The following is an 11,099-nucleotide window of genomic DNA, read 5'->3' on the forward strand; positions in this document are numbered from 1 at the left end:
ACCCCCAAGGGTCCTTGGGGGTGTACCAGGGGGTCCCCAGCTAAATTTGTTAATATAGCGTCACAATCATTTTAACCACTTTAACTATTATTATATACTTTAGCAACATTATAAAAAAAATGTATTAAAAAAAGCAGATATACAAGCTCATAGCGCGTGCAGCGCTATGAGCTTGTAGATCTGCTATTTTTGAACAATCTTGAAAATGTGTGCAAATCTTTTTTTTAAGCGAACTTTTTTAACTAAAATCTTTGCTTCTGGTGGGTCCCTGAAACAATACTTTTGAGATGGGGGTCCGCGGCCAAATTCATATCATTTTGGGTGTACTTGACATGAAAAAGTTTGAGAACCACTGTTCTACAGAACACAATCTTTCAACTTATTATTCGGTATTTTAAAAGGACGTGATTGAAAAGCATTTCTACGGCAAGCACTAAGGGCTAGTAAACAAGGACGTAAATGATGACCTCTGTGTCTGTGCGTGAGGACACAGAAACAGTTGTAACAACACAAATAAGACGCTCAAACATTGTGCGGCAGCAGAAGTGAAAACAGGAAACCGTGCACTGATTTTAATGTGGTGCACGAAGAGGCTTGGAAATGACGTGAGGTCTCATTCATGCGTTTCAAGTGGTATTCATCCACCACAGCATTTGACGCTGTGTGTCACAAAGAATGGTGAAATATGCTGCATGCTGCACGTGTGAAACAGACACAACGCTTAACCCATTCAATACGGGAACGCATCTGTGTCATTTTAGATTTGTTTTTGCTATAGCCTATATAACGTCCCTGACCCTGTTGGCACCCTGGGTGGCCACAGCCCCCCACTTTGAACACCTATGCGTTATTGTGCACTGTCCCGGGAACCCATTTGCCATGGGAGCGTGTGCAGAGCGTCTGCAGTGGGACGAGGAGTGTTTCCAAACTCACCAAACCTCTTGCGAGTCCACCAGCGTGGCTCTTTCGTGATGGAGAACGTGACGTCGGGGTGCAGCCGCAGTCGGTCGTACAGGTCCGTCGTGCCGCACTTTGGCTGGCCGATGATATAGAAATACGGCAGGCACCGCATGCGGTAGTATTTCCCGCCGCGGTGAACCAAGTGTTCCCGGAAAGTGTTCCTCAGGTGTTCGAACTCGGTGTGCAATGTGAAGAGGTTTGTCCTGTAAGGGTCCGTAGTGATATTCCCGGTGCACTCCTCGTACCAGCATGGGTTCTTCACGCCGGGCAGGAATTTGCGGGGGATGACTGAAAACAGCTGTAAAAGACAAAAGAAAAAAATGCTCGTTAAAAGCTCCCAAAGGCAGGTGAGTCTCGACACACATTCCCAGATAAAGGAGGCCATTTTCAGAGGAATTGTATAAAAAATTGATAAAAACCTTGAGCTGATCAGTGTTTATGCCAGCTTCAGATACTAGGGAATGGAGGATTAAACTAGTTCCACTAGTTGATCGGACAAACATTGAGGCTGATTTTCCTTTTTGAAAAGTTATTTTTGGCATCTTCTGCTTTATTTCGGACATTTTAGTGTAGATTAGAGAGACAGGAAACCCAAGGACAGAGAGAGAGAGGAGAAAGACATGCGAGGCAAGACGCATTCAAACCCAGGTACTCGTGCTTAATAGGGGCATAAAATGCTTGTATCTGTGTATCCACTTAAACCATTATGTTATTATTCAAAAATAGCAGATATACAAGCTCATAGCGCGGCACCGGGTGCCGAGCTATGAGCTTGTAGATCAGCTATTTTTTGAAAAATCGTGAAAGCTTGTGCAAATATTTGAATATATATTTGAATATATATATTTTAAAGCAAACATTTGTAACTCAAATCTTTCCTTCTGGGGGTCCCTGGAACAAAACATTTTCAGATGGGGGTCGGCGGCCAAATACATCAAATTTTGGAGGTCCTTGACATGAAAAAGTTTGAGATTCACTGATATAGTAACATAAGTTTTTCAGAAAACGGTCAAGATTTAGAAGACATTTTGTAGAATCGGAACCTCAGGCCTTAAAGGTTTCATGACATTCAGTTTTACCACACATTAAAAGTCTTTGTCATGGTCCTTCAAACGTGTATAAAAACTTTTAACAAAAAAATCCACTCCAGTGATCCCCCCCCCCCCCCCCAAGGAAAGGATAAGGGAGGGGAGGGGCGAGGAGGAGAGTGGGCGGGATTAATGGCCTGTGACTTCATTGCCCAAGGGCAAAAGCTTTTACTTTTCAGCCTAATTATTCAGAAAACCCCAGACCACAGAAAATCCACTGAATGTTCAAAGTTCAGATTTTTTGGTGTAATTGAGGTCATAAAACCCCCCAAAAAACATAAAAAATAAAGAAAAGTGAAAATGAATGTCATAGAACCTTTAATGGGTTTACTGACTGAGCCACCAGGTACCCCTGAGGTTGATTGTGTGTGTGTGTGTGTGTGTGTGTGTGTGTGTGTGTGTGTGTGTGTGTGTGTGTGTGTGTGTGTGTGTGTGTGTGTGTGTGTGTGTGTGTGTGTGTGTGTGTGTGTGTGTGTGTGTGTGTGTGTGTGTGTGTGTGTGTGTGTGTGTGTGTGTGTGTGTGTGTGTGCGTGCGTGCGTGCGTGCGTGCGTGCGTGTGTGTGTGTGGACTGTGTTATATCAGACATAGACAATAGGCTGACACCATTTGTGTGGGAGTTCAGCGTTATGATTACCGCGGGCAGGAGGACTTTGTTTCTGGAGTATCAAAAATGAACACACTTCATTTCTATCCCATCACCTCTCTTAGCTTGTCTGTCACTCTCCTCTATGTATCTCGTTTACGCTGATGTTTTTCTTCGTACAGTACGCTCTGCTCCCACCGGAGCCCGGAGGTGTGATTCTGAGTCATACACAGGTCTAGCGGTGGCCCTGTTCTCCTGACAGCTTGTAGGCAGCTTCCCATTTCACTCTTCATAAACTCCCCCGCATTTCAAAACTCCTGTCTCTATTATGTGAAAATGCCACAAGGTCCGATGTTATGCAACAATAACTCGCTCGTCGCTGATGAGACCGAGCGCATTTAAGGACAAGTACTTGCGCAATCTGCGGCGAGATTCGATATTGATCGCCCCCCAAACCATGTTCCCTTATTCATTAGCCCACTCAATAAGAAATTAGGTGTGTTGCCAAATAGAGATGGCAAAAGCCCATTATCATTAGGATTAGGAATTAATTGAAGCAGGCGGTCAAGGAAGACGGGGGCCAAACTGTGGGATGACTGTGGGACGACTTTAAGCTTCAAATCCCTTGGGGGGACTTGGAGGCCGGACAAATCGGGTGCTAAGCACACATGCAATTATCTGGAGTAACCTGGAGTGTTACACAAGGTTTTCAGAGCCATTTTATCGTCGGGCAAATGAAATCAGAAATGGCAATGTGTGAGAGTAAAGTCTAGATGGAACACGGTGAGGCCAACTTGTAGGCAAGAATACTGATTCAAATCTCTCTCTCGGGCGTCTCCAACAATTCCGGTTTTGAAGACGTCTGAGACTGTTAATTAAAACACGCCCGGCCACATTTTGCATTCTAATTACATTTTAAAGATAACCTTTATGAAATCACTTGGGTGTGCATTGCCCCACAGTGTGCCTTCCGAAACAATTTGCCAGCACAATCTAAAAGCCTAATCCAGGGGTAGGCAACCTAAGGCATTGGCACAGGGAAGGGTAATCACTGGCACACTGGTCTAAGTGTGAGAGAAAGGATTTTTTCTTTCTTTCAAAGATCAAGCAGACAAGGCAGAGTCAATAAACCAGGTATGCAAACTCTGACTGTTGAATAAGATGGGGTGGAGGTCTGGGAGATAGGTGGGGGTTATTCTGATCATTACAATGTCCTGATGTGAAAGAAAACGTTTGTAGCCTATGTATATGGACAGCCAAAATCTTTTGGAATTTATTTTTTATGTGTTGCCATAATTAAAGGTAGGGTAAGTGATTTATTTTTGGTTAAAATAAGTGTTAAATAGCTCGATATTCTGATAGTACTCATTGCTATAGAGTGTAAAAGGACTCTCCCATGTCTCTCCAGGTCTTTATTAAATCGAAAATGCATTTTCAGTGCTCTCTCCTGATTGGCTTAAATGTTGTCACCTACCTGAAAATGGACTATATTCTGTTTACTAAAGAGCTGGAGAGACCCCTGTGACAGAACAAACGCTCTGTAGCAATGATTACTATCAGAATAGTACTTTAACCTTTTTAACAAAAAACAAACAAGTCAGCGCGAGGCGTTGTGAGCTTGTAGATTGGCTTGTAGATCGGCTATTTTCAGCATTAAACCAAGTGTAAAATCAGAATCAGAAAAATATCACTTACCCTACCTTTAAACTTAAATGTTGATATGGCACACTGACTATCAAGAAAATAAAAACATGGCACTTCATGTCAAAAAGGTTGCCGACCCCTGGCCTAATCCCTCACCCCCACCCCACCTGACTGAAATATATCCAGACACACATCGTGATGTGGTTGTAACTCACATGTGGTTCGCTGTTGATCAGCGCCTTGAGGTCCGGGAGCTGCCTGGTGCTGCTGAACGGCCCTGGGCTGCTGACCACCAGGCTTCCGCTGGCGAAGTGGAAGGGGGACAGGGTGAGGAGGAGGCCCTTCTTGTCCCCCGTCAGGATGTACGAGGCAATGATGAGGAACAGGCCGGCCAGGCCCAACAGGAAAACGTACAGCTTGACCTTGCGGAAGCTGCACAGCGTGCTCCAGCACTGCCTCGTCGCCCTCGCCGACGCTGCCGGCACTTGCCCCAGCATGGCGAACAGGCTCATGGGCGCCGTCGTCGAGTCGTCCACCTGCAGCAGCAGCGGCCGCTTGCAGTAGTCCTCCAAAGAACCTAGTACCACCGAGTGGGCTAAAGCTGGTTTCTGTCCTGATCAAAGTTACGTTGTTATTATTAACACATTGACTGCCAATCACGTAGATCTACGCAAACCGATTTAAAGCCGCCACGTGCCAATCGCGTAGATCTACGTGAAGTGATTTTTTTTTTTTCCAATTTCACCCAAAGACCAAGGAGATATGATTAGTTGAAGATCCAGACTCCTATCCACTTCCTTGTTAACTTAAAACTTAAAAAGTCTGTATTTCGGCTCCTGAGTACTTTAAAAAAAAAAATGTGTTAAGGTATGTCTTGAGCTGTTGCATCTGCCATGCAGAGAAGCGAAAGAGGGAGAGCTCTTCCGGTCTACCGGACACGTGACATACCCTTCTCAGCCAATGAATGGCCCGGGAGTTTATGGTATGTAGCTCTGTTCATCGCCAGGAGGCGCTGATATCCCATAGTGAGTATGTTACAGAGAATTTGACAAGAAACCGGTTTCTACACATACCTAGCGATTATTGCAGCACTCCTGTAATTATCTGCAATTCCGCCCTCAGATTCATCTTATGGAGGCCATCACCCCTGACCGCACACACGCGTTAAAGTCTATATAAGTTCATGTAAATATATATTAAGTTAACAAGTTAACTAAATAACAAGAATTAATTGGATAACATATCCAATGTGACAGTGTGTGTGTTCAGTAGTGCTGCTTTTAGAAGTGGGGGAGCGTAGATGCATGCGCATTCACGTGCACGTGCATTTTCGTGCATGTGCGCAACACGCGCGGACACACACACACACTATAAAAACATGCAGATGTAATGCGGAAACATTGTGACAGCGCACCTTGACCAATATGAAAACATTACATTGCATATGTTAAGAATAGCATTAAAAATTTTAATAACATCAATAAATATGAATGACAAAAAGCCTATATGAGCCTATATGCATGGCATTAAGTGCATGGCAAAGGGTGTATTTTTGCCTAGCAAAAACCATTGCGTTTTGATGTGAATAGTTTGTACAACTTGTACAACTTATATCATTTATCTGACGCTTGCTCCAGTCTAATTGCCCACTCTACAATCATCAGCAGTACTGTAGATGAATGTCGGATTGTTTTTCTTGTGATAAGGTCACAATATAGCAGGATATTATTGCATCATGTCTTCCATACGCAGCCATATGAACACTCATTGTGTTTTCTGTGGCTGTGTATTTATCTAATAAATGCAATGTATGGAATTAAGCTGCAACTCTACTGACGAAAGGTACAAGTCCTACACACCTGGGGCGTTTTTTTCATGCAAATAATACGTTTTTTTTTTTTATCAACGACAAGGTTTTGCTCCGGATAAAAAATGTACTTGAGTAAAAGTACACAAATATTGGTCCGCGCCCCATTGAAGACCATAAAAGGCAACCGTAAACTGACGATACGTCACTTCTCTTCAAAAGGGACAGATCTACAAGCTGACAAAGCGGCGCGACGCACCACATGACAAAATTGTAGATCAGCGCAAGCGAGTCCCTCACACGATTAAACGTTCATAAAGTAAATAGCCGACTCTCACGTGTAATGAAGAGAATAAGAAGTTTGTTTACGGTTTAACCTCATGAACAAAGGCTAATAAAACTTGGAATGAATATTATATTGTCACGTCCCCGTCTAGGGGAAAAAGAGATGCAACATAAAGTGGGAGTGAAACACGTTATTATTTAGAACTTATTATATATTTACATGAACTTAAATAGACTTTAACGTGCGTGTGCGGGCGATGGCCTCCATTAGATGAATCTGAGAGCGGAACACACACGCGTTGCATGATGAACTAGATTTAAAAACGTCAAGAGGCTTGATATGGCTTAATCCGTTTTATATGTAAATAAATAACTCAACCTGTATTGTTAGAAGGATGCATTCCAGAGAATTTAAGGAGTGCTGCATTCATCCCTAGATATGTGCAGAAACCGGTTTATTAGTGCTTTACCATAACACTTATAAACTGGTTTCTGCACATACCTAGGGATGAAAGCAGCACTTAAATTATCTGGAATGCATCCTTCTAACAATACAGGTCGAGTTATTTGCATATTGAAATGGATTTGCATATTGTTTGTATATGTTCATCATGCAACGCGTGTGTGTTCTGCCCTCAGATTGATCTTATGGAGGCCATCACCCCTGCCCCTACACACGTGTTAAAGTCTATTTAAGTTGATGTAAATATATATTAAGTTCTAAATAAAAATGGGTTTCACTCCCACTTTATGTTGCATCTCTTTTTCCCCTAGACGCGGACGTAACAATATAATATCCATTCCAAGTTTTATTAGCCTTTGTTCATGAGGTTAAACGAACTTCTTATTCTCTTCATTACACGTGAGAGTCGGCTATTTACTTTATAAACGTTTAATCGTGTGAGGGACTCGCTTGCGCTGATCTGCAATTTGTCATGCGATGCGTCGCGCCGCTTTGTCAGCTTGTAGATTTTTCAAATGGCCGAAGATTTTATATATTTGAAAACTTGGGACATAATACTTTTGTACTTTTACTCCATTACATTTTGAATTCCTGACTTTTACTTAGTATTTCTACATTGCAGTATTGATACTTTTACTTCTGTAAAAAAATGTAATACTTTTTCCACCACTGATCTCCACTGGACAAAGACAGCAAGGCTTATTATTTTGCATTGGGCTAGGCCCTCTGTCATGAACGGCCTGTTGTACCGCAGCTGGCAGGCACTTGAGGAAGGAAAGTAAAAGTACTACAACTCATGGTGTCCCTCCGGCCACCACACTCCCAAGTACACCATCTGGTCCATGGCTCGGTGAGGGCCGGCCAATTCAAGGTCTCCAAGACCCTGCAATGACTCCAGGCCTGGAATGATTTGATTTGACTGATTTGATTTGTCATCTTTATTGACCAAGATCATATGCATAAAACACACAACTGCACACATCTGTCAAAACAATAAATACCAAAAAGCTTTACCAGGGGGTCCCCTGCAAAATGTGTTACTTACTTACTTAATCCTCTTCGTTCCCTGTGGAACTTAAGGATGCGACTATCTTCATTTTAACCCCTTTATCCATATTTTGAACTTTGGCTATTCAAAAATAGCAGATCTACAAGCTCATAGCACGGCACCGAGTAACGCGTTATGAGCTTGTAGATCTGCTATTTTTTGAAGAATCTTGAAAATGTGTGCAAATCTTGAAATCATTTTTTTTTAAAGGCAAACATTTTGAACACAAATATTTGCTTCTGGGGGTCTCTGGCACAACACATTTTCAGGTGGGGGTCCGCGGCCACATACATATCAATTTTGGGGGTCCTTAGCACATAAAAGTTTGAGAACCACTGGTGTAGGGGTCGACATTCTGGGGCCCTTTTCCTGTCGATGACCACCACAACGTACCCGTGGCAACGGATGACTTAAACATGCTACCGATGTTTCCCATGCGGAGAGACTGGGACCTCCACTTGCCCCTGGCTCTGTGGGCATACTAGACCGCAGTCCATCTGCACGTTGCATCCTGTCCGCCTGGGATCTACAAGCACACAATGCGTCGCAAAGTGAGCCAAACTGAGGGACCACATGGCCTCCATGAAACTCCTGCCCTGTTGGACTTCAGCAAGTTTGAAGTGACTTTAGGCTATAGTACTATAGTATTGGCAAAGTACTGTAGAGAGGTCAAAGAGAAAGCAGAGACTGGCTCCAGAGGCTAAAGAGAAAGGTAGCAGAATTCAGCACCATGGATAGCGCTCTGACAAGCAGTAACATAAACAGTCATCAATCAAATCAGCCAACAGGCTATGTCTCTGTTTACTAATACAAGCTGTTGTTGGGGAGGAGAAGAAAAAGCACCTTACTCACCTAATGGCATTCGGTGACAGTGGTGGAAAAAGTACTCAAATGTTTTACTTGAGTAAAAGTATCAATACCACAGTGTAGAAATACTCTGTTACAAATAAAAGTCTGGTATTCAGAATTTACTTTAGTAAAAGTACGTGTTGGCATCAAAATATACTTAAAGTACAAAAAGTTTAAGTACTTGTTATGCAGAATGTCCCATTTCAAGTTTTCAAAATGTATAAAAATATTGTGTTAATAGCCGGAATATATATAGAGCTTAAGTGGTTAATGTATGTTTAGTAATACTAAATGAGTAATTTTCAAATAATTGTAGTGCACTGCAAGTACAATATTTTCCTCAGAGATGTAGTGGAGTATATGTCTAAGTATTGAAAATTGGACATACTCCAGTGAAGTAAAAACACCTCAAAATTCTGCTTAAGTACAGTAGGCTACTTGAGTAAATGTGCTTAGTTACTTTACACCACTGTTCGTTGAGCAATGTTCTAGAAGGGTGCAGTAGTCTCCAAATGACAATGATTGAGTTTAATTTGAGTTTTTTGAACACGAAATGGTGGCAATTTGAATCACTGGCAAGGGCCTGTTCTCCGACCAACACACTGTGAAAGTGATTAAAGTGTGTTGTTGAATTCGCTCTCAGATTAGAATTTCCTCAACGCTCCAGGGGGAAAGTCTTTTCAGCCTGAGGTGTCAGGAAAGTCTTAATTTTAATTACACAATTCATTTGCCAGCCCTAATAGCCTCAAAATCAAATTACAAAACTTTTAATCCATCCGGTTTCTTAATTGGCAATTGTTCGCTGCTTATGAAAGACGTTCACCAGAGGAAAGGAAGTCATTACACAGACTTGATCCTGGTAATTACGCGGTTATTGCCTCACAGCCCTCAATACAACTTTAATATCAGGGTCACTTACCGAATTATGAGGAAAATACAACATTGGGAACATGTTCACATTTTCACTTAAATGTAGCCTACCGTGTAGCTTGTAAAAAGAATAACCGATTTTCAAGTATCAATTAGCCTAGGCTTTACCTGAGCCATCCCTGCTTCAGTGCTTCTTCTGCATGGTGGCACAATCTGTAACGCTGTCGTCTCACAGCTAGAAGGTCCTGGGTTGGATTCCCGCCGGGGACGCTGTGGGCGCTGAAGGCATGTTCTCTCCTCCGCGTCATCAGTGCCCATACCCTAGGTGGGGTTGGCGAAAGGGCCTTTCTGTGTGGAGTTTGCATGTTCTCCCCGTGTCCCCTATAGGTATGTACCCTCACAAAAAACATGCAGTAATCCTGGTCTCTATACTGCCTCCCCCTGGTCAGCCGGGGCACCCGATGGAGAGGAAAGGAACTGGTTGGAATAACGTGTTCCTTCCACGTGCTACGTCCTACTGGGGAACCCCCCCCCCCCCTGTCAGATGATAAGAAGCGGCCTGCTCACTCCTCATGCATTGAAGGAAGCATGAGCTCAGTTCGATGCTCTCCCCATGCTGGCAGATGGAGCGTAGCGCCCAGGATTACAGCTTAGGCAATTGGCACTGGGTGAAAAAAAATCAAAATCGTGGGATTTTTTTTTGTGGAAATAATTTAAAAAAATGGGTGTACTACAATGTTTATTTTAGTAAAAGTAGCTTACAAAAGTATTCAAATATACTTAAAATGCCAAAAGTAAAAGTACTCATTATGCATTATGCACAAGGTATATCAAATGTATAAAATGTATTAAAATAGGGCTGAAGTGGTTAATATAGCCTATGTATGCATATATCCTATAGGCAAAATTATTTGCCTATAGAATTTTTAGGATTAAATTATTTTGGAGGGTCCCCAGATGATTAGCTTAATGTGCAACATTGTTTTCTCACTCAACAGTAAACAAACCAACTTATAGGCTACAGTATAAGTGTATACAGGGTACACATTTATGACTTTTAAGACCTTTTTAATACCAAATTGGCCAAATTGTCAAACATTACGTAAGAAAGAGGCAAACATTGTGAAAATAGCCTTGTGAGCTTTATGTTCGGCTATTTTCATTTTCTGTGGAACTGAGTCAAACTAAATGTGTATTGCCTACAATTCCAAGTGCTTGACTATTTGTCAGGGTGGGGGGTCCCCAGTTCAAATATGATTATTTTGGGGGGTCGTGGCCTGAAAAGTTTTGAACCCTTGCCATAGATAGGCTATTGATGTCGGTGTGTGTGATGCCATTTTTACATTGCCAGTTGGCACATCCACCAGTAGATGGCAGTGTTGGTATACAAAATACTGCTACCCTTATTATCAGAGCTGTGCTTCCCCTTAGGTCTTTGTCCAGTGCCAGTGTGTATGCTGTTTATACCATATTCAATGTATCTTTCTTCTCACTCTTTGTA

The 11,099-nt window shown here is 42.4% G+C and overlaps 1 protein-coding gene across 1 annotated transcript in view; it reads right to left on the reverse strand.

Moving 5' to 3' along the window:
• Window positions 1-8,297, reverse strand: part of LOC308105120 (carbohydrate sulfotransferase 15-like) — a gene marked incomplete at both ends in the record, with an annotated part of 20,863 nt that extends 12,566 nt beyond the window's left edge. The window contains 3 exons of the mRNA XM_080455752.1: window positions 934-1,258; window positions 4,492-4,889; window positions 8,273-8,297. Coding sequence (XP_080311878.1) covers window positions 934-1,258; window positions 4,492-4,889; window positions 8,273-8,297 — 748 coding nt within the window. The remainder of the gene's footprint in view (window positions 1-933; window positions 1,259-4,491; window positions 4,890-8,272) is intronic.
• Between the last annotated feature and the right edge of the window lie 2,802 nt (window positions 8,298-11,099).

This window comes from Gymnoscopelus braueri (assembly GCF_963280865.1).
Source record: "Gymnoscopelus braueri genome assembly, chromosome: 17".
NCBI classification, from domain to species: domain Eukaryota; kingdom Metazoa; phylum Chordata; class Actinopteri; order Myctophiformes; family Myctophidae; genus Gymnoscopelus; species Gymnoscopelus braueri.